We start from the raw sequence: 26,422 nt of genomic DNA, 5'->3' as shown, positions 1-26,422 counted from the left end.
GGCCATTTCGCCGCCCCATCCCTCGTCTTGCTTTCGCAAGATCCATAAAACGAACCTCCCACGAGCTTTTTGCAGGCTAAGCTGGGTTTGGTTTGGGTTTTTTTTCCCCGTCTGTAGACTGTTCGTACAACAATGCCGCTTTTTTCCTCTCCCCGAAGCCACGGGCTTGCTTACTAAAATTGGAAACACGAATCCGTTTTTAGCAGTATAGCTCACGAGCGTTGGCACAAGTATTGGCCAGTCTAACCGGGCAGGAATAAACTTCATCGACATTTTGTGGCTTGCGTGTTTTACCTGCTGATTAAGGGCTAATTAAATACCCGACGGGCCCGTGCTCCGTTCGCTGTGCTGGAATCATTAGAACGCAAGTTTAGAAAAAGCCATTTTCCGATACCCCAGGATTTTTGCATCGGCAGCTCTCCTTGGGATGACGACCGCGGGGGTTTCGCCTGCTTTGCGCCTCAGCTCCGACGCTTCTGCAAACGACCCGCACCGCGCGGCCCCGTCCCACTTGATTCAAACAGCACGATGCAGGGGGTTTAAAACACTCCTCGGTGGCTACCGCTGCCTTTAATTTCATTCTCCCCCTTCCCACGAGGGTCGCGGAGCGCTTAACAGCACGTAGACCTAGAAGCTGAGGTCCGGGCACCTCAACGCTGTGCCAGAGGCTGCGTCCTTGCTCGTTGTTCTCCGTCCCCATCACCTACCTGCAAAATTACAACATTGATACGCAGCTTCTCGTCTTTTGCTGCTTGGCTCTTCTGCCAGTAACTGGGATTTCGAGAAGCTCCAAGGTGACGTGCGTTTGAAATGCTCCAGGATCCTTCCCGAAAGGCATCCGATACCTACTGCAACTACGCTCAGGGTCGGCTCGGCCAGCAAAACCCACGGGACGATGCCCGGTCCCACCAGCTGCAGAGACGTATTTAAACCCAATCGAACTCTGATGCCTCACGCCCCTTCGCAAATGACCGTGACCACTTCCAACCGGCGCCCGTGCCACCACGGATTAGCCAGCAAACACGCAGTATTGTACCGCAACATTCAAATGCGGGTTACCGTCTTGTTGCTACGGTTTCCCTCTGAGCTTTTACTAGATAAAAGTTCACGTTTTTTTCTTGGCATTGGAACAAAAACTATTAGGAAAATAGTGGTGCAGTTCATTTCCCCAGTGAAGTTACCGCTAAAGCAACTGTCACAGGCTCAGCCCATTCTCTCAGCTAGGGCTTTTTGGCCCTTTGAAGTGCTCTGTTACCCAAAAACCAAACGGCCGAGATGAACTCTTTCGCTTACCTGATCTCATTGTAACACTAACCATCGTTCCTGCCATCTTCCACTTGAAAGACAGGAATGGAACCGGAGCCAACAGCACAGACTGTCTCCAGCATCTCACTGTACCAGGCCCAGAGACGTTCCCATCCGGTTCTGCTGGCTCCGCTCGCGCCGGGACGCCTCCGAGTTTTACACTTCGCAGCATCCTTTATTTACACGTGATGCCGCAGCTGGACAAGTTTGCTTCACGTACGGAGTGGAAAACAGGTGACGCCTCAGGTGAAATTTTTACATGCAGTTCTGAAGCGTGCGAAATACAATCTAGATTTAATCCCTGAAGCGTCAAAGAACTCAGTTACAAACTGGCCTCAGAGTGCCCGAGGAATGTCTTTCCCACTTTGCTGGGCGCTCTGTGATCACCACTTTCAACTCCTCTTACCTCACTCTTCTTTTCACTCCTCTTTTGTATCATCGCCATTAGCATAAGATTAATTTACGGTGCATTCTTAGTTTTACTTCTCTTTCCTTTGCGTGCCTATGCAAGGAATGATTTCACTGTTGCTATCGTGTCCCTGCTATTATTACACAGATCATCATTTAATTGGTATTCAGAAATAATACCGCTCCTGCCAAACGCAAGGCTTCTGTTCTCTGCACTGGCTGCCCGTCGAGTTTACCTCGCCTTCAGCCAACCTCAAAGGCCAAGGCCAAGGGCAGGGAGCGCAAGAGCAGAAGACCTTGCAGGTAACGGGCCATCACGCCTTCCCCACCTTCCAGCTGCAACCTGGAGTACCGACAAGACATGAAATCACCTTGTTCGTGGCCAACGCACTGGATTTCCTGGCGTCGGGGGTTGAAACATTCAGCTATAATAGCTTTGCAGCTCGCATCCGTACCCAGCCGGGTGCGGGTATTCATTATTTGGGAGCGGGCACTTTTTTAAGATTACTATTATCACGAATGAGGCAACGGCCTGACAGTCTACGCAAGAAACGATGCAAAGCCCCTTGCTTTACGCTAAGCTCAACGTACGCTTTTGATGCCAGTACCAACATTTTCTGTTACTGAATTGCGAAAGATGCGCTGACGCTATGTCCAGCGAGCAGGTCGTTTTGACCTGGTAGTACTAGAAACAGCATGACTAACAGCAAATTAGATAAGGTTTTGGACACGGGTCAGGGGGCCGGTTTGATGTCGTTATGTGTTAGTACAAATATTTACAGACTTCACAACATGACAAATAGCAAAAGCATAGCGGTCAATTCAAGTAAACAAAACAACTTCTGCCATTTCAGGGGAAGATTTACCTTTATCATAAAAATGCTTCAAAAATTGTACTCAAAGAGAAAAATGGACAGAACATTAGTATTTTTGAAAACTGGTTATTTGACAGCCTCATCCACGAAACCAAATCAAACGTGCGTAGCTGTCATTTAAATTGCCTTGCTTTGCACAGCCAGCCGTGTCGGCGTTTCAGGGCGAGCCACGAGGATTGAAATGAAAGCAGTTTCCCTGTATTTGTCCGTAATTTATCAGCCCAGTTTAGTAGTGAATACAACTACAACGAATTACTTCTACAGTATTCAAAATGTATTACGGAGTTAAAAGATCCTTGAATTTGAATGCGAAAACAATTTAAAGCCTACGTGTAACAACCTCTTTTATTGATTCAACGGGATGATTGGCTACACTTTGAACCTAGCTTTGTGTTTGGTTCAGCTTGACGGAGCGATTCACCTAAAAGTTACAGCATTAGTTCACACTTACCCGTACTTACAGAATTTCTAATAGTTACTGGTAAGTAACTGAGAGTTCGCTCTTTAATATGAACCACAATGCTGAATCCCAGGACCAGGGAAACTTTTGGGAAAAAACCAGTTTAGAGGCGAGGCTTATTGACTTATGATCGAGCGTTCTTGAATCTGGAATGAGTAAGCTCTGAAGTCACACAAGCCCATGATGACCTCCTGAAGAAGGCTCGTATCTTTCCTCAGATCACTGGCCTCATTTCAGCATTTCCGGGGGAGAATGCCATTCTCCAGTGCATCAAAACTAGTATGCTCCAAGTGTCAGTTTGGTTTCCAACTCCTGTTCCTATCTAGAAAACAAATTGCTACAGCAAAAAGGATTTAACAGTAGCCATTATTCTCAATGGTAATTTTTTGTCCTGATGGAGACAATTTTTAAATTAAAAAAACCCAAAACAATAGTTTTCTGGGCAGCAACAGGACATTCTTCTTCCACGCTTTCTCCCTCTCGCGAGGCAGAGCCTTCCTCCGCGGATCAGACATTTGCTCCAAGCTGGCTCCATATGGGACCAGCTCAGCCATCTGCGCTTCATCCTCCAGGAATGACAAACACTTCCAGAAACTCACAAAAAGCCACTTGAGATGACTCAACATACAACATTAACAGTTGAGCTTACTAAGTTGTGGACACGGGTGTTGCCAGCTCCAGAGGAGGAATTACTTCTCTACCTTCTTCCCCGCCGAACTCTTCGACAGGCTTATTATTACGCTTTGCGTCGTACACGGACACAGGTTGCCTTGAGGACCACGCTCGATGTGCTCGGCCTTCCACAAGCAGGCTGAACCCTACAGAGCTTTGTGATAGCTCAGCTGAAACCAGAAGTAACAGAAATACAACAAAGAACAAAGCAAGGATACCCTCCCACTCCCACCCAAAACAACCCACTCCAAAATCCAACCAATGCACGGATGAGTCCGCGTAATTCTTGCCCGATTTCCCCGTTGTTTGGTTCGGTTCTGAGGTTGCTCTGACTTCTGGCAGGAAGGGTGGTTAGGAAGGCACCAGCTCAGGCGTTTGGGCGCCAGACAGCACGGCACAATCGCGTCAGACTCAAACTGCTGAATCTGAAAGGCTGACGACTAAATCTAATCCCGCTGCATCGGAAGTAGCTTCTTGCAGAGATAACGCGCTCGTTAGCTGTTTGTCAGAGATCACCCATTTTCTAGGCTTAGTGCAGTCACACCTCAGACACTGGAAAGCTGACAGGGATCCGAGGTAAACTACCAAATGTGATTGCTTTGTACTTAAAAAGATTAAAGACACAACATAGGTTATTTCTTAAACTTGAGTTTTTCAAGAGTCACTCTTGAAAATCGGCATTGTTCTTCCAGAAAAGGCTACTTTACAATCAAAACCTTAATTAAAATCAAGCCATTTGAACGTATTTGATGATAAATATTACAGAACAGAACTCTTAAGTCTCACATTTGCCCTAACTTCTTTATGAACAAACTTATCCGTTACGGTACTAAATTATCCACTTAAAACCAGTTCGATGGTTATAACGTAAAATGCCTAATTAGGAAAAATATAGATGTACTGTCTTACTTCCTTAGGACAATTTTATTCCAGTACTTTCTTCCTCTGGACAGAGGAAGCTATTGTAACTGAGCACACAACAGCTCTTTCATAATAGAAAAAGTTACCAGCATGCACATAAGTTGCATCGAGAACAGGGGCTCTATACAATGTCCAGAGCCTGTTAAGAAACACATAGCTTTTATACGCTGTGGATTAAAGAGCACAACCATCTGGTCAGCTTTCAGGCTAAATGAGCCAATGCTATCCTGCACGCCAATTTGCACGACTGATAAAAAAGGCCTATTATATATCTGTCTCAGTAATGTCTGATGTTACGGTTTTAGCAACACTCTCCTGTTTGATGATTATTTCAAGTTTTATACTTTAACAACACGCTTATTTCTATGGGTACAACTGGCATCGCTGCGTACTACATAAACGCTTTTCTGGTTGTATTACGTAAAATTAAGATTTAAAGGATAATGGCACTGAACTGACACTTTTTACATTGTTTTTAATTCCTTCTTCCAACTTTTTACAAGATTCGCTATCGCAGAAGCCAGAAGGTGAAGGATTAAAAGAAGTCTTCACATAAAAGCTCTAAGGATTGATATTTAATGAACTGTGAGATGTAAATCAATGCACAACAGCACAGTTTAAGCTTAAAATACTAGGATAACATTTATATTAAAAATAATTCACCTACAGATAATACAGTCTAGTGTTTATTGTATGTTATGGAAGGTACACTTGAATTTCAAAAATTTAAAACATATAAAAAGTGGTTAAGGGCTAACATTTTATCAACATGTGATAAATGTGTAAGAATGTTTATTATACAGCAGGGTACAATGGTAGTGTTAATGCCAACAGGGCACCACAGAAGTTAGTTTAAAAAAAATTTCCACTATGCTTTATACAAACAACACCACTTGCTGTTGTTTAAGAGTATCGGGAGAGGATCGCTGTCTGAAGGATAAGCAGTCCTATAACATTTTTAATGTTAGATAGTGTCATAGTACGTAGATCGGTGAATGTTTCAAAATAAAACTAGAAATGCTGTAATTACTTCACAGAAATGCACATCCAATATTTGTTTTCAGTAAGAACAATAGGTACAAGATTATAACTCTCCCTATATGAAATAATTTACACACAGATGAAAGCTACACTATCTAAAATAATCACTAAATACATTTTTTCTTCTGGGAAATAAACAAGCAATTTTTGTTTTGCATGATCAATATCAAAAAACATATAGCAGAAGTAGTAATTTTTAAACATAACTGATGCTCTAAAGTAAAAAATAAAATTAAAAAAAGGAAGAAATGAGAAAAAAAGATTTTTCCATGAATGTGCAACCTAAAATCAACCAAGCTTATATTGTAGTACAACCATATTAAGAAACCACTGATCAGAAATACAACTTTATGGAAAAAGTTTATAATCCACAAAACTGTTCATCAGGCCATAAAGTAAAAGAGCTCCACAGTTTACAGATAAAACTGAGGCCACATAGATGCGTGCTATGTCTTATCTCCAGTAAGTAGATACTTAGGCAGAGGATGTGACACTTTGTTTGTAGACAGCATGGTATGCATTTCTCAGCAAGACGTAAGGGAAACAAGACTCCAAGAGATCCATCGTCAGGAATGGAGACTCCTGCACAATCTGAAAAATACCAGAAACACAAGGTTTTGCAGAACACCTTCTACTGCCCGCTGCTGCTCATCTATTCCGTGGAGATACTTCTGGTCTGCACCACCACAACACTCACATATTTCATAACAAAAAGAAATAATGCCAAGTTTAAACGTTGGGGAGAAACACGTTGCTATAAACTCACCGCTTCTCAAAGCCAGTTATTTAGCTTTCCTATATATAGCCATATAGCAGTCCTACTGCTTCCAAAAGATACAGAATACTGAAAACCCCCCCCTCTGAGCAGAGGGGTTTCCTCACACGCACACTCTGAACAGTGCTTCTTTAACGTGAAATTCCACTTTAATATGGCATGTACTAAATGATCAATGAAAGTGATCTGAACCAAGCGATCCAATGTTCTAGGCAGCGAAGGACAATGGTACAAAATGCATGTATGTCTTTGGGGAATGAAAACAATTCATTTCCGACATTAGAATGCCAGGAAGGATAACCAAAAACATTATTTCCACTGGTTGATGAGCTACAACACACAAGGCATCACCCAAAACCCCCTTGCTGAAGGACGCAACGTGGAGCCTATTCCTTAAGTTAGTGACACGTAAAATAGACAAAAGCTTACCATGTCTAGTAGTAGGTAAACAGATTCTCTGTTCCTTGTAGTAGTTTTGTCCGTCTCCTGGCCAATCTTCAGTAGACTAGACGATGCAAGCTACATAAAAATGAATATTTCAAAGCAATAAATAAAACCATGCATCGATCGACTTCTATTTTGTTGTACACACACACACAAAACCCTTCTGAAGGAATCAATATCCCAAGCCAACAGACGCTGCCGTGCGCACATAACGACACAGGAAAGCCAGTAATCCTGAACACACGAACCATCACCAGGCTTCAGTCTCAGTGAGCCATTTTTGGTTATTTCTAGTAGTGTTTTCTAAGTGGTATGTGCTGTATTAATACAGAAAGTAAATTAATTTATTGCAAAGAACTTTTGGCTGTAATTATTGGTTGACCATTATAAAATCTACTAAAAATAATGACAGAACTTTCATGGGCTCAAGATCTCACTTTCTCTGTCCTTTCCAAAACACATATAAACTTAATGTATTTTGGTAAGATTGAAAGTGATTGGAAGTTTTATTGTTTGAAGTTATACCCGTTTTGCAATAGAAGGACAAATTAAGTTTTACTTCCTAAACTATATTTTTAATTGAAAAAGTGTCATCCTAAATGCAAATGAATAATATTTTACCAGACCACAAGCAACCCTACAATATAAGTTTTAAAAGGTACCTTAGAAACTTGTAACACATACTTAGGTTTTTACAAGCTCAGGATGACAGAACACAGTAAAATACTTAATTTGCAGACGCAATGATAACCCATGTTGTCATGCCTTACAGAAGTCTGAAAAGCAACACCTCTTTTCAACTTTCAGATGTACAGTCATCACTTACGCCCTCACACCAAGCAATAACAATGCGCATAAAGCACGTTTACCAGAAACGGATTTTAACTTAAAACGTTAGCTTTAAAATCTAAATCAAGATTCCTCCTGAACAAATTCTGTCATTAATCAATTTGTAATATAAAATGAACATGCATACTTCAAAATAATTTTGGCACATACTCATCAGTATTAAATAACCTAGTAAGTTTTTTCTGTATTTAGCTAACTTTGACCGGAAAGCAGATCATCCCCAGCAGTACATTTTCTTCTTCAGAGAAATGTTTTTCTTTTGGGCTAACACTAAGTGATATATAAAAGGTGTTAGAAAAGAAAGATTAACAAAATATCCGAACCATCAAGTCATGGTCTGTGCAGTAAAAGCAATGGTCTGAAACCAGTTCGTAAACACTGAAAAAATGCAACCCTCATACCAAAAGTGTTTTTATCACATGAAACCATACTGGTTTCCTTCACTTGTCAAGTGTATGCAACTTGACACAACCATTTCTCTTTCATCTTTTACAGCCAGCAGTTGCATTAGACAAGGTCAACGGCCAAAGGTTTTTTTCTGTTTTACAAAATGCAATGAACTTCCAGAAGTGAAAGATCCTTTTAAGGAAAAAAAAAATTGTTTCTGTGGATTACCAGTTGTGGAAAGTTCCCATTATCCCACCCCCATAAATGCGTAAGGCACCTAACAGAAGGGGGAAGGGGGATGTATTTTTTCACATTTCAAGGCCAAACAGCAAAAATCAAGAATCACTCAAAACCAGTACTAATTTTTAGAAATTAAAGCTGCCATTTTAGCCTTTAGTTTCCCTTCAACTATTGGCTAATTAAAAGCCACTTCAAAAATTCTATTTCTACTCAGGCAGAACAACAAAAATGTATTTAAAATGCATCACCACCACCTAAGGGCTTTTGATTTTTTTCTAAGCATCACTAAGGATTTGAGAAGCTTTGATCTTCAACCTACTCTGCAGCATAAAAATTCCTCTTCCCAAACATCTCCGCAGCACAGTCCTATCAGGCAGTTACTGTTTAAGAAAGACAGGCACGTCAAAAGGTACAACTCAAAAGCCACTCTGGAGTTACCTCCTTTGAAAAGATAAACTAAAGAGTCCAGCACATCATGGGAAAAGTCTGCTAGACAGAATCTTGGCTCTATATACATTGCGCATTTCTTTTTCCAGTCATGGGTATGTGCTAAAATACTAAGGATTATACTGAAAAAACAATTATGACACGTGTACTGATTTACTACTGTTACTTTCCAACGTCACACACAGCTGACTATTGCTAAAGGACTACTACTAAGTTTGATCTACATATAGACTTGTATTAACAATATGCTTTCTCTCTTGGCACCAAAACCAGATTTATATGGAATCAATTGCATTGCATCCCAAATTAAGATTACATTTTCCACCTGAATTTGAAAATACTTCCTGAGGTCGATCAATATTTTTCTTGTTAAAGGTATGAATTTTAACGTATTGCTAGACTTCAAAAAGTAACTAACCCACACCTGATCTTCTCCTAATCAAAATCAACACCGTATTATACAATAACTCTAGTGTCTCTGCAATCTATAGCTACAGGAAAGTAAGTAACATTACAAGCATCATGAAGCAATATTACTATTGGAGTAAGTGTTGGTTAATCAATACTCATCCATACTGATCTAAATCTTTATAGTATGCCCTTGCGATTAAGGTTACTCATGGCTGATTGCCACCGTAAAAGGTAATGCAATGACAAACACATCGATAATTTCATGACAGCACTGCACAAGACACACTGTATATCAAATGGATTGAGGGGCATTAGGGGGTGAGAGTTCCCCTCTTTTTAGAGGCTAAAAGGCTCTAGAAATGAAGTTATACATACGGCCAAAAATTCTTTAAGACGGTCTTCAATGCTTCCCTTGTGGATGGTAAATAAAGCTGCAGCAATCTGGTTGATAGCTTTTGCCAAGCAATGAATGTTGTTGCAATGCCCTAAATAAAAACATACAAATTACCTCAGCATCGTCTTTGAAAATGACAGTATTCTTGGGAAAATATCACCAAAGAGTAAACAGACTTGTCACAATAAAAGATCAACTTTTAGCATCTTACACGAGGGGAGCAAAGCACTCTTTCCCTCTGAACTAGGTATCAGGGAAGCCACCAGAAGTACAGATGTCCCTTCCGAATGCTGTGATGGTCACAACAACCTGACAAAGATCCCCGTGGCTTTTGGAAATAAGGAAAAAGAATATACTGGAAGTTTATTTGGTTTCTACAAAACTTGAGAATATTCCCACTTGACTAAGCTAAAAAGACATGTGCAAGCAGGATTTTTTCAAGCTATTTGGCTGTTTTTCTCTTCTCTGAGTAAACAAACAAGTCATCACGCCCAGACAACATTCACCCGAGACATCTACAGGAACTCAAGAACAAATAACTGCTGTACATAACATCTTGCCTAAAATTCGCCTAGGCTTCAGGGGCCTGGAAGGTGATTAAATGACACCAGTCTGCAAAGAGAGCAGAAGAACCGCTGCTCAGTAAGCCCGGTATCTCTTCTAGGCAAATTAACTCAAATGGACCACTTCAAAATTAATAGAAAACGTGGGCAAATACTTTGGGAAAGTGCTAGCATATGAAAAGGAGGTGGTCTTTGAAGGCGTTGGCAAGCATTCAAGCACGCAAACGCTGCGGATTCTTACCGATTCTTTTTGCCCATTGCTGAGCACTGAGGTAATTTTTTCAGTCACTTATCATAACTCCAAGATCATGCCTGAATAATGAGGTCAGCTAGACCCCATCACTTCACATGAGAAAAATTACTTTCCCCTCATTTCTTACTTAAAATGAATTTTATCTGTCATTTTATTGCCCAATTTACTCAGCGTCATGATACCTATCTGCAGTTCTTTACTCCTCTGATACCCCCAATAACTTTGCATGATATGAACATTTTCTCACCTCACTCTTCACTCCTCCATCTAGGTGGTCTATGAATACACTGACTAGTAGGTCCCAGCAAAGATCCCTGTGGATCTCCACCAGCAGGCCCCCCCAGAGCTGATACTCCACCTCCTATTTTTTTTAATTAGATATTGTTGCATGAATATGCTAGTCAAAAAAAAAAAAAAAAAAAAGATCACCACTTTCCTTGAACGTCAGTCAAGAACAGCTGTTCTCCTTAATTCTGCTGATTTAGGTTTATACTTGTTTTTGAAGTGACTTCATTTTTATGTCTGAGAGACTGTCGAGAAAGCATCAGCAAGGGAATTCAACTACGGAATTGTCTTCCAGCCTATGACGGGTTTCAAGTATTTAGAAAAGGCTATGTCTCTTGCAGACTAGTCTTCTATTCTAGCCTCTAGACAATAAATCAGTCCTCTAGCCTGGTATTTGACTAGCAGTTCAGATTTCTTGCTGGGAACAAAAGTAAAGGCCTGTTAGAGTCTGAGCCTTTATCTGGAGCTAGTGGAAGGAACAGGCTTGATCTTGCAGTAGGCAGAGAGAATGCAGACATTGCGAAAGCTCTCCAAGAACTGTCTGTATTTGGCAGGTATGTCTTGCCAGATTAGAAAGCTGAAACTCCTTCAAATCTGTGACTTGTTGATGGATAAATTCAGGATTTGTCCAAGGAATTTACTTCATTAAAAACCAGCATTTATTAAGTTGTCATTCTGGAAATAGTATCTATATTAAGCGTCTAAAGCCAGATGTTCTACAATAAGGACAGAACACAAGAAAAAGTAATATTATGCAAGGATTGACAAAGTCTATTCTGTTTGTTCAGTTATTTTTGTAGAGTGAACACATTTTATGTATTCCTTTTGCCAGACTCTCTTCCTTTCAATAAAAAAGAGCCCACTCAGTAAAGAATTACATAATACAGAGGCCACATCTCATAAAATCAGTAGCAACTCCTAATACGGGCTTATTTGAGTTCTAGGTGTAATTTCTCTCCAGTCACAGTTTTAAGAGATTAACTGTACTTACTTCAAGAACTCACTTTGAAACAAGGCTTTGCCTGGCTTCACGTTAAGGGTTACTGAATGTAAATGAATTCACAGAAACTGGAATATTTAAGCTACATGATATAGAACAGGCAGAAGATAAGAATTATCTGTTGCTTCAGCTTGCTGAGAACCTAAGGACTGAGAGGGTCTTTGGAAGAGAGGAGAGTTCGAGAAAGGCAAACCTGCAGGAAATCTAACCTGGAGAACCTCTAGCTAGCCTCACTCATGTTCTCAGAAATAAACGTGCAGAGGGGCGAATGTGAAAATATAATCACCGTTAAAAACTTTTAGTACCGTCCCCCTGGCAAATAGTACGAGTTTTGAGACTCTGCAGTAGCTAAGATGCTTTCGAAGGAGAAAATGGTACCAGAAAGTGTTTCCAGAGGGTTTCTTTTACAAAACTATAAACAAGTAATATTTAAGAGATGTGGTCTTAAGCACACACAAGCAAGTTCATTTGGACTGAGTTAAGAGAACCGTCCTGATTGTCCTTTAACAAGCAAGTTTCTACCCATGCCCCTCACCAATCACCTTGGATATTCCCTGCTCTTGCCTATATTCTGAGATTTTCATTCAGCCATCATGACTTTGAAAACGCTCGCAAAAAGCTGTAGAAATGCTATGAGAGCAGATAACATGAAACAACTCTGCACGTTACAGATTGCTCTCCCTAGTCATCAGAAAAAGCTGTTAACATTAAAATTCATAACTTTTCAAATCAATGTTCAAGTTCTACTTGTTGCATCAGAGATATATCCAACTTTTTCACAATTGGCAAAAGGCTACACTATTAGTTTCGAATGAAACTAGAGTTAACAAATCCCTAATCTCTCCAAACTGAAGAAAACGTTAATTAACCCAATTCAAAACAACAATCTTAAGTCTCTTAAAAAGATGTGATCTGCATGCTATACTAAATGATACAGAAGACTTTCAGAATCTTTGGTCTTTTCCTAGTACTTTAATTTTTCAGAAGTCAGTTTAGACATTCTTTGTGAGTTAATTTTTGACCGGATTAAAAATAATGCAACTTTAAAAAAAACCCACAAAAAACCCAGTGTAACCAGTAAACGGACCAGTAAATGGATGCAGAATAAACACGGTCTTTTATATGAGCCATGCTACACTTCACAAAGGGAATAGCTTGAACAGCTGAAAGGTGACTTTTGTGTGTGTTGGAACAGTTTTGTCAGTCTTTTTTTTCCAACTTAATTTTGTCTGAAAGGAACTTTTTTTTTTGGTGGATTACATGCAAAGAATTTCCTTGAGGCAAAGATTTTTATTTTTTTTTAAAATAAGTTCAACTACTGCATAGGATATAATTCTGTTCACAGCTTACACCTTCCAGATTCTGTTTTCAAAATTTTATGCTTAGTAATATAAACAGCATGTTAAATATAGAAAAGACACCTTGTATGTGTGGCCCAAAGCCAATGTAAAGATTACTAAAACATCTATACTATTAGATAAGTCTTTCACTAATTAATGTAAATGTACACTCTAACAATTCCACATACTAGGACAAGATTGCCCCCTACAGTACCTGAACTGTTCTAAAATCTCAAGTAGAAGATTCATTTTTCATAGAAAGTTATCTCGAACAAGAGTTAAGTAAATGCTTTTTAAAGTAACTAACTATCAGAAGAACTTTCCTGGATTAGGACTAACTGATTTTTAAATTTTGTCCACTAGAAAAAGTAAATAAATGTTTAAAGCAAAAGTATTCAAGAAACTACCAGGACTATTACGAAGAAAGCATTCACAGCAAATATTTAGGTGACTTTACATTACCTTCAATGGCGGGGCTATACTGAGACATCACATTGCTAGCCAAAGTCGGCAAGGAGACTGCCACAAAGACCATGAGAAGGCAAGCAATTTTATATTCTTCCTCTGGACTTATGTTTTCTAAAAAACAAAACCAAAGTTCTTTAATTAAAGAAGTCATCTTAAAGTATTTCCTTTCAACTGCAGGTAGCTTAGAATCTGAAGTGTTTGACCAAACTGAAATTTAAACCCATCAATAACAAAGTCAATGTCTGTATGGTGAAAGGAGGACTATTATGTCAGTCCTTGCCAAAAGACACAGGGTGGAGCTTCAGGATACCCAGCTTGTTATCTACAAGAATGAAGGCGAGCCACTGCCACCCTATCACTTCGAACCATTTAGTTACCAAGACTTTAATATGCTGAGCAGAATAGTATTTTTACGTGGTGGTGTAAATCCAGTTCTAGCTCTGAGGTGAGGAGAGCTTCTCTTGCACTCGCCCTTTGGTAAATGAGCAGAAGGCAACGTGCGCTCACCTCAATTCACACTAAACCTTTGCGTTTTCAAAAACAGCGGCATCACCACACCTTAGCGTAAGATTAGTTTAAAAACAAGTCAAAAGTTGGTGAAATACAGTACTTACATCTGTGCAAAATGAATTACTAAAAGCAAAATACTTCAAAATACAAGGATAAGGATCAAAATACAAGATCCTAACCAATCATGAAAATAGACAAAAATTCCGTCTTGTTCACCCAGCTTAAACATTTCACAGCTGTACCACAACGATAATAAATCTATTTAAAATGCCATTTCAGATAGTAGCTATTTTCCAAAGATATACCAACGTATATTATACATATAATGCCTATAAAACAAATACACTTTTTTTTTTAAGGTACATAAAGAAATTGTGCTTGACCTTTAAGTTTGAATATTAGAATGCCCCTTGGAATTAAATGTATTTTCTGCTCCCAAAATAACTACTATTAAAGCAAGAAAAACCAACTTAGGTAGCATTTAAAGTATTCACAATCTGATTATAACATTAACTACCAATTACACACAGGGAAAAAAAAGGCAATGAGGTGCTCAGTAAGGAAGATGGGGAATAAAGCTGAGGACTGTCAAAAAGCACTGAAGAGTCCTAATTCATGCCTTCAAACCTGCCAGAGTAAACAAAGCGAAAAGCTTAGACAGCGGTGCTTTAAAGCACTTAAGACAAAGCACTATACATGCTAGAACATTAACATGTTTATTTTACTGTGTTTCCCCTTGTAAGCTCCACATTAACACTTGTATAACACACCGGTAACACAATGTTGTGAAATTCATGATGCAGTGCATTATTCAGCTGGCATTTCAGCTCCTCACACCTACTTACGTGGCACAGATTCGTTACAGACCTGTACAGCAGAACTGATCATGTCCGCAGTCGTTCACAATACACTCCTATTTTCGTTGTCCTCAAATTACAGCAGTTTTCACCATTAGCTATTAAAGTCCTCCAACATCTAGTTATTCTTTTCTGGGTCAACAAGTAATTCAGATGTGGTTGAAAAGATTCTCAAGCTAACACATCAGTAGGCAGCAGGCACAAATAATTCATGTTCTTATGCCGTTTATGAAGTTTATTGAAGGAATACAAAGGACTCTAGATATAGAAGTCTCCTCCTAGCACTTTAAACACTTCCATGCCTGGGTGCATTTATTTTTTTGCTCCCCTTAGGGCTTTTTGGTTGGGGGTTTTTGTTGTTTTGTGGGTTTTTTCATTTTTGGTTGGTTTTTTTTTTTTTTTTTTTTACACTTATATTTTTTAAATTGTACCTTCTTACCTGACTTTTGGGAAGACAGTGCTACGACCAAGGCAGGGTCAATCTCACAAGGCAACCCAGCAGCTGATGACAGTTCATATACATTCATTGCCACCTGAGGACCAGAAGAAAAGCAATTACAAAAAAGACAACATTGAATGCTTTTTGTGCCAGCATGATGAAGCGCATCTTTGCTGTCATGTTTAAAATGTTCATATTAAGAGTTTGAGGCACTAAGGAATTTCAGAGACTTGGCTAAAACGAGATAAAGAGACTCTAGATTTTTGTTTGTTTCTAACCTCCATTGAACAGCTGGGTCAGTACTTTGTGTGCTAGATTATAATTTCTTTTTGTCAAGCCAAACAGAGTTTGTATACTTTTCTACATTACCTCCAAAGCAAACATCCTGGCTTCCAATTAGCTGTTTCTACATTTTTCTTTACTGTTCAAAATAAATCAACAGATTTTCTCTACCAGCTCTAAAGTATCAGCTAACATCTGCAAACAGCATTTTTAGACAAAAGCCAAAAGTCCCAAAATATTAAAGTAAGGCAGAAGAGAAATCTTACAACAGTCAAATTTGATACAGATTCAGTGTGCAGTGATTCCAAGTGCCAAGAATTAGATTTTAAGTTCCCTTGCACTTGGAGGAACTAAGAACATCTTGAAATATATTCCATTTTCCAGCCTGTCCCAGGCTGTATCTTCTATTGCCATTAAAAAACTTCCCACAAGGTTGTCCCCTCTTTTCCCAGTTTACATTTTGGACAACGTATCTGAAGCTGTAGTTCAGATGAATCTCTGCAAAAGCAGGTTTATATCACATACAGAGGACTACGGGAAATGCTAAGATGTGTCTTACTGCCATTAAAAATTGAGAAGTTTCACACTTTGCCCATAAATTCTCACATAGAGCTGCTCAGCTGCACACAGGGGATATCGTGCAGATTGTTCTTACTCGTGTGCTCCAGCCTGGCTACCCAACGGCAAGTTCTGATACGAAAAGCATACAATTTTGTTTGCAAAGCGCCATGTTGTCGGCAGGACAGATGACAGTAGCTCCTGTACAGTCCTGCATTAAAAGAATTACAGAGCACCTGGATGGGAGCTGGTTCACTACAAACTGGTTAAGGTGCAACAGTGGAACAAATGCAAGCCTGCTTCTAAAAGCCTGTATAGACATCCCAACAATTTAATATTAAAAAATAACCAAATAAAATGAGAACAATTCCCCATTTTGCCAGTCATCCTAAATCCTAAGTTTCAGGGACACTAAAACAAAAATAACATTCCATAACAAGTATTTATTTCATCAACAGCTTTAAAGCTATTTATGCTTTGCTTGGTAAACTCAGTATAGAGGAAATTACTATGTCGTTATGCCCTAAAATATGGCCAATTGGACAACTGCACAAAGCCTTGTAAAATCCATCTGTTGACATGCCTTCATTTAAGAAAAAGAAGTCTACCTTATTGTCCCTGTCCTGGTTTTGGCAGAGATAGAGTTAACTCTCTTCCTAGTAGCTGGCACAGTGCCGTGGTTTGGATTTAGGCTGAGAATAACGTTGGTAGCACACTGATGTTTTTAGCCGATGCTGGGTAGCTGTGGTGCCTACACTGAGTCAAGGACTGTTCAGCCTCTCACGCCCGGCCAGGTGCAGGAGAAGCTGGAGGGCACAGCCAGGACAGCTGGCCCAGGCTGGCCAAGGGACATTCCCTGCCATGGAACGTCGCGGTCCGGATGCAACTGGGGAAGCCAGCCGGGAGGTGGGGTCGCTGCTCGGAAACAGACTTGGGCATTGGGGTTTTTCACATGTGGTGACCAATTGCATTTGTGCATCACTTGTTTTATATAGGTTTTATATATCTTATTACTGTATATATAGAATTTTATTATTATTATTATTCTTTTCCTTTGTTATCCTATTAAACTGTCTGGGGTGAGCAAGCAGCTGCCTGGTGTTCAGTTCCTGGCTGGGGTTGAACAGTCCCAAGAGAAGCCTTTGTTGCCTGTAATTGCACCGCTGTATGTGACAAGGCCAGGAGAAAGCTCAGACAATGAGCTGCTGATTGTCCACAGGGCTTAATTGTTAGCAGGCTCTAGCACAGTTCTGGCCCTTCCAACAAGCTGTTTCAAGACAAAGCTCTGGCAGAGTTGCGGGGTAGCACACGCCAGAGTTCCCAGTATTCCCACTAGGCACTATGGGCAAAACTACACAGGTTTGGCTCCTTCTCCACGCACAGTCCTCCAACATTATCCATGTGAGCTATGCGCTCTAAAATAAGCCTACGTGGCGTCATGCCACACCACAAGACGTGACATCTACGGTTGGCATCGTGCAAGCACCAGCATGGTAGACAGTACCACAGCGCTTAGAATTTATTTCAGACACTTTGAGCTAGGAAAAACACACACAAACCAGGTATATTTGAGAATCACAGCAGAACTACAGTAGGCCCAGAGAAGGCCAACAGCCAAATATTAGGTGGTGCTATGTGGCATGAGCCAGAGAACAGTCCTCAGCATGGTTTTATTTAGCAGCAGATAGTTTTTTTTGCCATCCAATTATTCCAGTGACTACAAATTACTCCAGTGACTTCCAGCAGAGAAGCAGCAAATACTATGCTTCATTGTATCTGTTGACACAAGTTCAGTGATGTCTTTAGAGATCCACTGAGATGTTTAAAATGATCCATTATCATCAGCTTAAAAAATATCAGTGGTAAAATACTGCTGCAGCCTTGATCCTACCCTACTTTTCAGCACCCCTTAGATACCAGAGGCTGTAAGACGCTGTCTGAAAAGATCAGGCAAAGTGAGTGGCGAACTTCCCTCCTCATCTCTTCTGTGTGCTGATTCCTCAAGTTCAATAATGGAACACGATGCTTTCATGATCAATGATTTTCTCTAACTATTGGTGAGACTTTTAGAAAGGCTCTTCTTGAGAAGTGCTAAGGCAACATACATAATTTTTATACAATTTTTATCATGAGCCAGTACTCTTGAAGTTAATTTTCCATAGCATTTCCATAGAATTCCTCTATTGTGGTATGAATTTCAATGTTTTCTGGGACATCATTCATGGTTTCTCAGCATTGCAAGTTTCAGAGAGCATTTGATTATATTTTGGAATGAAATAGCATACATATGAAATTTCAGTAACTTATATTCTTCATGCAACCTCTGACACATTTTTAGACACTGCTAAACCATGTCTTCTGAAATCATGAAGCCCACCGTAACGGACTCAGAACTGTTCTTGTAATGTACTTTTAAAAACAGGAAGGATATTTTTATTTATTTAGTGAATCTTCATACACAACAGAACTTAAGTTTCTTTCCTCAAGAGTAAACAGCAAAATGTAAACTTCACATTCAGAAATAACAACGCATTCCGGCCCTCAAAAACCATACTTTGCTCAAGAGCAGATTTCTAAAAAATTGTTTCTGTAAAAGTGAATTCAGAGTTGTGCAGTGTATATCCAACTACACATTTTCTGCAAATCAAATTGCCAAAACACTATTAAGAAGCTTGCAAATCTTTATGGGCTCCAAGCTGCAATAAGAGATTAAAAAAACAGCTATGCTGCAGCTACTGCGCCTATGTGTCCAGAAGCCACATGATGTACCGACAAGGAGTTTTGGATGGAAACATACTGCCATTGAGAAGCAAGGCACCTTATTTAAGCTGCTAACTTTTTTCCAAGCATTTCAGATGGCGGGTTCACGAGAATTCTCAATTTAAGGTAAAAAATCAGCCTCGTAGCTGTTACATGCATAGAGTTCCAACCAGGTACGCAGAGTCCTTGAAACATTTAGTTCTACCAGTTATGCTGCTCACGCTATGAAGCAGCTCAGTATTCTTCCCTTTATCACTTATTCTTGTTTTAACACTTGATAAAACATCAGAAGGCTGCAGATGTACAACTACTTAGCTCTTTGGAAAAAAAAAACCAAACCCTGCAAAAAAGGGTGTTCTCTGTTTCTTGATTTTTCACACTATGAAAGTCTTGCCCTTACATATTTTCAGCAAACTCCAGAAATTACTCCATCACCTTTTGGGCCAAACATTACCTTCATGTCAGTCTCTCGCGGAATGTGATCTTTAAAGTCCTCGATGGAACTTACAAGGAAAGGAATGTGGTAGGATAAGACCTAAGAGACACAAACACATACAAAATGAGGAAAAATACTTCCCATTATTTTACTGGACTTATAGAGTTTTTATTTTATGCATATAAATTTGTTTGCAGATTTAAGACATTAGAGCCTAATATACTCAAAATCAAGCTGTTTACCAAGTGAAATGTAAGCTTTTAAAATGTGCTAAACACAGAAAACATTAACAGGCATGCTCAAATTAAAACCTGTATGTTTTAATGCAACATTTCTCTGAACAGTACTCAAGAAAAGTAGATCCCCCCCAACTTGCAATTCAAACTTCAGTTATGACTGAGTATTGCCATTTTATCCACATGCCAACCTTTTAAGAGGTAGCATTTCTGAACAGTGAAGCTTCAAATACCTTATCATTCCATTAAACTAAATACAAAGAAAATTATCTGGAAGATATTCAGTTATTTCTTACATCTCTAAGTGCTTCCTGTGCCAATGACCGAAAAGACAAGATAACACCAATAATCGTCATTCTCTTCAAAACACTGTCAACGGCTGAAGAGAAAGGAGAAGAGCAATAATGAACAAGAACCTGTTTACAAGCTCAATTCTTCAATAAAGAGAAAGAAAACAAATCAACCAAATACTGAAAAAACAAGGTACTGAACCAATGGCATTCCTTAAAAGAGCCAAAATAAATAGCGCTGAAGCAGGTTTTTATATCTAAGCTGACATCAGGATTTTCAGTAGAAGTAGTATCCTGTTAACCACTTTGTGGAATGAACCCTGTTAGTATCCAGTATTGCCAGTTGTGTGTAATACTAGTACTGTGTTTTCTTAAGGCCACAAGTGTCTCTCTATAATAATTATTTTTGTTAAAAACAAATTCTTATGCTAGTTACATGTAAAAATCCTTCCAAAGAATGCAGTAATTTACACTATCATGGAATCAAATCAGAAATGTGCGTCAAAAGAGCCTCTATTTTTCTATTCTACGGCTACGCACCCAGTTTGCAGATTACTGTTGCTATTGCTGTGTGTTATCATCCCTGAAAAGATGCACAAAACTCATCACCACTATAGTGCCCTGAAACACTGAAATCTCATTCTGTCTGTACATGAGAAGACTGGAAACTTTTGAAAAGATGCATCAGTTTATACGAGCTCACATATATTTTGCTGCTTCTGTATACTTAACAGAGAAATTATTTTTTTCCCCATTTTCTTTACAATAACAAAGTTAAAAACCAATTCTATATATTTAGTAGGACCTTGCTAGTTACTCACATGATAATCTTTTAAAGAGTGCTGCCATCTGGTCTGGCTTGTCAAAGCTGGTCCTCATTTGTGTTAGAACTTCAACGTTCTCCACCACAAGTTTCTAAAAAGCAGCAAGGATTCAGGTCAGCTATTGATTTCAGTATGTTAACAGGATAAATGCACGGCTTAGGATATTTCAGTCTCGCAAAGAGGCGATTAAACTCATGGAATACAGATGTACCCACTGTGTTCTTCATGGGACTACAGTATCAGTGTTATCATTGGGCCCTACTCTACCCAGAAGCGAGCTCTGAGTCAAAAAGCAGAGGGTTAGATACCCCTTGGAAAATGACTTTTATATGGAACATGATTTTTATATTCAGCAATGTGTACAACTTCTTAAAACAAGGGAATGAAACTCAGCAAAACCAAACAATAGCTCCTCATGGTATTTAGCTTTTTTTTTCAGAAAAGTATACATATATAAATAAAAATGAAGATTCACAAAGTAATCCATTCTTTTGGGTTGTTCCTTTCACTAGTTATGCTGTAAGGATTAGAAATTTAACATTGGTAAAATTGAAAAATGGAACGAAGAGTGTAAGAGTCAGACTGCTAAACCTTGGTGCCGTTTACTTGAAATTTTCTTCCATTACAATATAAAATAAAACCAAAGACATTCATTCAAGTCCCAACACCTTAGCCTGAAACAGTTGAACTCAAGTTCAGTATTTTTCATGTCCGTTTGACCAAAAAAAAAAAAAAAAAAAAGAAAATGTGTGTCTGTTTCTAATTCGTAACAGCTCTCATACATGCAACTTGCAGCATTAGGGTAAATGTAATAACTTTCCTGCAATCATTCTCCAAGTATGTATCAGATTTAAATTACAGAGATTGCATAATCATCTCTATGAAATGTCAAATTCTAAAAGTGTTTCTTGCTAGCTGAGGAACTTAGGTTGTGCCAAGTAGTATTTTTAGACTCTCTTCAAGCAAGAAATAGGTACTTTACTCCTACCAAAAAAAAAATAAATTTTTTTGCAGTCTGAGTGCAAAGTACCCTATTTCAGAAATGGAAAATATGATTATCTCTCTTTAGGTAGAGGACAACCAGTAGTTAAGAAAATTTAGATTATCTTGTGTGCTTCAGAACATTAAATGAAGGAGAGTTTCCCTTCTTTTAAAGAAGACTTTAGTGTTTTGTATACTAAACAATATCAAGGTAGAAAAGATGAAAGATGGAGGAAGAAAACAAGATATTCTGGATAGGGGGTGGTCTTCCAAAGTGATTATGAATTGCTTTATTTTTCAAGTGGATGCATGCCAATCCACCTTAATTACTAGGCAGCACAAACAAAAGAGGCAATGAGGAGGGAGCAGGAAGAACTACTGTTCATCAGACACAGAGGCCATTATAAGCCTGGAATGTAATTTAAGATATATCATATAAAAAAAAAAAATCTAAGAGACATACCTTCAGGAATCTACTGCTAAGGATCTGAGAACATTTGACCTTTGACAGTTCTGCTAACCGCTTTAATAGTTTTACTTTATTTTGCTTCAACTCGCACTGGAAACAGGGCAAAACATAGCAACTGGCAAGCAGGGAATTTAAATTTCAGAGTAAGTATTCCTGTGACCACAGGAAGAGAAAAAACCCAACACAACTTAAACTACAATGCTGCTATGAAATAAATGGTGGTCTGCATTTACTCCCACCTCCTAGTCAAATATCCTGCGCAAAGCGGATCTGCCCAACAGCTTAGACCTCTCAGATTCAATTACATTGTGTCATGGTTGTGCTATTTCCATAACCTCAAGTCTATCCATAATCCACCCCGTCTTCCCACTTTCTTTCTTCTTATCTTCAGTGAGAAGCAAGCAGGAAAGAAGCTGTACGAGATGTAGCCAACTAACCACCTCCAAGAACGCGTGCTCACGCATAAGCACACAGGATGTACTTGCATGCTGAAAGCCAAAGCAAGATTGGTTTGCGCTGAAATCGAGATGGGCGATTTTAAACCAACTGATGTATCAGAACTTGGCAGATTTGTGACATTTTGATTTAAATCCCTCAAAGCTCTCCAGAATGCAAGACTGAAGGCAATAGCCCACGCACATTGTTATTGAGTCAAGCTTTCAGCTTTACAAAAAATAACCGGCATATTAGTTTAAGATTTAAAAGGAACAGGCTGGAATACAGTTCAAATAGTTGCTTAGATGAGGCCAACTTCCCCTCCTTGCCCCAACCTTAAACTTCAGACATAAAACCAGCACCTGGTCCCACTGCGGGAAGCAGAGCAAGCGTGTTGAACCTTACTCTTAATAAATTCCCCATTCTATCCCTCTTGTTGCTTCCTTCCCCCAAACACAGATGTTTCTCAGTGCTCTCTCGCTAAGCCAACTGCACCTCAGCCAAAGAGATGAACATTTTATTACTTTATTTCTTTCCTCCAAATATGTGGTCATGTGCATGTGGATCTACATTATGTTCTGCTTATCCTTAGCAGTATCAGCAAACAACAAATCTCAGAGACAATTTGAAGTTGCTTTGTAAAAAAATACACAGAGCTACAATAGCAATGGTGCTGATTTTGAGGAAGTATGGCAACTCCACAGTCAGCGGACAAAGACAGCCGCGACCAACAAACATCTGCCCAATGGCTTTATGTTTTACTTGAAACGTGACAGATGTCGCTTTGTGCGTAGCCAGGAGTTGCAGAGTTTAACCTTAAAATCATAGCATTCTCACCTGGAAAGGCTCATCCTAAAACTCAAAAATTGGCACGGGCATAAGGAATCAATTACCCTGCCCAGCTGGTCACTCAGGTTTTCCTGCGGCAGCTCGGAAAGCAGGAGCAGCCCCTCTCCTTGAGCTGCCACACTGAGTAAAGGCTTCGAATCTTTTAGGGCATCGTACAGCCTCGCAACTCAGCAGCACCGGAATTCACAACGTTTACAGAGAGGAGAAGGTCTTTGAAATTGTACCATGGAATATATCAAAACCACACACTTTTAAAGGCCTAGCATGCTAATAATAATAAATTGTTGTTTCAGGAAAAAAATGAAAGTTCCTTAGATCTCTTAAGTATTCATGTGCATTTTTACAAACACAGCCTACATGAATAGTTACAAACCCCTCCTTACTGTAATTAGAGGTTAAATAAATTGAAGATGATGAGATGTATTAAGAACTTGGAATTAAATTTGGAAATGACACTAAAAGAGTAAGTCATATGAAAAGCAAATATATGCCAATTAGTGGCATTTTAATAGTATGACTATCCTGGGAAAGTAATATACCTTATTAAATTTATTAAAACCTCTTTCCAGAAAGAGTTAATTACACAGGCACACCAAGTGCTTCCCTTGTCATTGTTCGCTGTTTTGAATATACATGCAACTCTTTCTGTGACATGCCCACGTTTCCAATTTTTTTTCATGACATCAACTTTACGGTTTGTTTGTGCTGCTGTAGTTATCAGGTTTATTCATCAGAATACAGACATTTACAATAAATGGATACTGTTCAGCTAGAGGAAAGGATATGCCTAAAAATGAGGAAAACTAACAAAGAAAAAAGACCTGAGGTCTTCCATCCACGTAAACTGAACAATAGACGCTAACACATGGTAAAGAAAGTAAGTCCTTATAGATGACTAAGATACATTTCAGATTTTCATGCTAAGTTTTGAGAGTCAACAGACTTGGGTAAGCGCCCCGCAAGCATCCGGAGACCTTGAAAAACATTTCTCCTCCCATTGATGATAAAGAGAGACTTGACTCCTTACTTAGGGTATCTAACAGAGCAATCAACAGAGCCTGCATAAAGTCCTGCCCGTTCAGCTGTTGAAGAATGTGAGATACACACGTACTACGCGTGCAAATGTACTACAAAATAACAGTAAAATTTGAGCTTTATCAGTTTGTTTGATGCAGTCATTTCAAAAAGACGGCATGCAGAAGCGTAGTTATTAAATATCCTAAAGGAAGCTTCAACAGAAAACTACCCGTCTTCCCACCCACATGTTTCCCAAGGTTACCTTAAGCTCAGCAACCTGTGAAGAAATGTGCCACATCAGGCTTTCACTCAGGAACTTCATGCCGTATGGTCCCAAAAGTTCAGAAAGGGCTCTCATTTCTGAGAAGAAAAAAAAAAAACAGTTGTTCTACTTCAAACATTCCTTCTTCAGTTATTTGATGCCCATCATGGATCTAGCAATAGTGTTTTAATTGCAAAAATATTTTACCACAAAATGGAATTTTAGCTATGAGAACTTGTACTTAAAATACTACTGAAAGTTAACAAATGCTGCCTACAATAGAACACTTTAGGAGTTGCTGTTATGCCAATTACTCAAGCGTACAATAACTACCCCTCGCAAACACTCAGTAGAAACATCAATGGTTACCTGATATGTCAGAGTATTCCTCAGCATTAAACGTCAATTCATTTTCTGTAGGCAAATTCACAAATGCCTTCATGGCTGGAAAATAGGCTATGTGACCATTGCTGACTTGCCGTAGCAAAGTTTCCAAATACCTTATCAGAAAGAGAAAAAGGTTTAGATGAAAAGACATGTGTTCGTAGGTACTCTGTACCGATGAAGTATACTTGTGTGACAAAGGACAGCAAAGCCTATAGACTTAAGTTTTACTTTCGTAGTTCAACTGATACCTGTGTCTTACTCTACAACTCCATCTCCCCCCTATAAAAAGAGAATTTCACAATAGGCAAACCTTAAATTGCTTTTAACAGGTATTGGGAGAAGTAAACTTGTGAAGTCAGAAACTTAAGAAAATTGCAAACAACTCCACTTCTCCAGTTTCAGATTTTTAATTAAATAAAAAACAATACAAAAATCTTGTAACAAGCGTTCATATAATTACTTACCAATTTGTGTACAGACTGGTAATGGTTGGCTCACCATGACTATCTAAATGCTGGGTTTGCTGAAGCAGAACATTGTTAAATACTCGTGTAATGTCAATCTGTACATAATTTTCTATTGACTGGAGGACTGTCATATAGGCTCTTACACTGGTTAACAGCTCTGAAGGCTTTGCAATCTCTTGTGTCGCTTGATTATACATAGTCATTCCAACAATTGACCTTTTAGGGAAAAAAAAATTGAAAACAAATAAATTGCATTTATTAGTAAAAACAGAGACAAAGATGCAGCTATAAAGATCATTTTATATTCAAAGCTTTTATCTGAATACTTCTGCAATCTGCAAGTATAAAACTCTAATCAATGCACGTGCTACATCAGCACTTTTAAAAATAGTTCTAGATGCCAAAGACAACTGTATTCATGGTTCCAGGAAAAATATCATGAGACTAAGATTACTCACCAAGCATTTTCAAAATAAAGCATTTTTCCCCTCATATATGAGGGCAATCCACAATGCGGAGGACTAACGTTAATTTATTTACCAAAATAGTTGTAATATAAAAGTCTTTTAAAATGCAAAACTTCTGGGGAATGCAAGAGCAATGATGTATTAAAAGTGTTCAAAGCATATTAACTAACGCAAAAAGTCTTTGAACAAAAGGTGCTGTCATAGTTAAAGTTTGAAATCTCTGTAAAAAAAGATCACAGAGCTATAATTAAGTATGAATTGAAAATATTCAAAGTAAAACTTCTATTCTGTGTTGCTTTGCTTAAGAATTTAAAGTCATGCCTGATTATCTTGTGATATTAACTATCCCTACTGTACT

General features: G+C 38.9%; 1 protein-coding gene across 4 annotated transcripts in view; it reads right to left on the bottom strand.

Moving 5' to 3' along the window:
- Positions 1-5,201: 5,201 nt before the first annotated feature.
- NCKAP1 (NCK associated protein 1) overlaps positions 5,202-26,422 on the bottom strand; it is a 61,345-nt gene continuing 40,124 nt past the window's right edge. For all 4 annotated transcript variants that reach the window (XM_054829561.1, XM_054829560.1, XM_054829562.1 and 1 more), the window contains 11 exons: positions 25,595-25,813; positions 25,113-25,243; positions 24,744-24,841; positions 20,728-20,821; positions 19,913-19,995; positions 19,399-19,479; positions 15,345-15,438; positions 13,533-13,649; positions 9,611-9,720; positions 6,887-6,976; positions 5,202-6,273 (listed from right to left, as the gene is read on the bottom strand). In XM_054829561.1, coding sequence (XP_054685536.1) covers positions 6,157-6,273; positions 6,887-6,976; positions 9,611-9,720; positions 13,533-13,649; positions 15,345-15,438; positions 19,399-19,479; positions 19,913-19,995; positions 20,728-20,821; positions 24,744-24,841; positions 25,113-25,243; positions 25,595-25,813 — 1,234 coding nt within the window. In that variant the 3' untranslated portion in view covers positions 5,202-6,156. The remainder of the gene's footprint in view (positions 6,274-6,886; positions 6,977-9,610; positions 9,721-13,532; positions 13,650-15,344; positions 15,439-19,398; positions 19,480-19,912; positions 19,996-20,727; positions 20,822-24,743; positions 24,842-25,112; positions 25,244-25,594; positions 25,814-26,422) is intronic.

The sequence above is a fragment of the Grus americana genome, chromosome 6, assembly GCF_028858705.1.
Source record: "Grus americana isolate bGruAme1 chromosome 6, bGruAme1.mat, whole genome shotgun sequence".
NCBI classification, from domain to species: domain Eukaryota; kingdom Metazoa; phylum Chordata; class Aves; order Gruiformes; family Gruidae; genus Grus; species Grus americana.
Note: the sequence above shows the minus strand (reverse complement) of the source record. Positions and strands in the feature narration are given on the sequence as shown.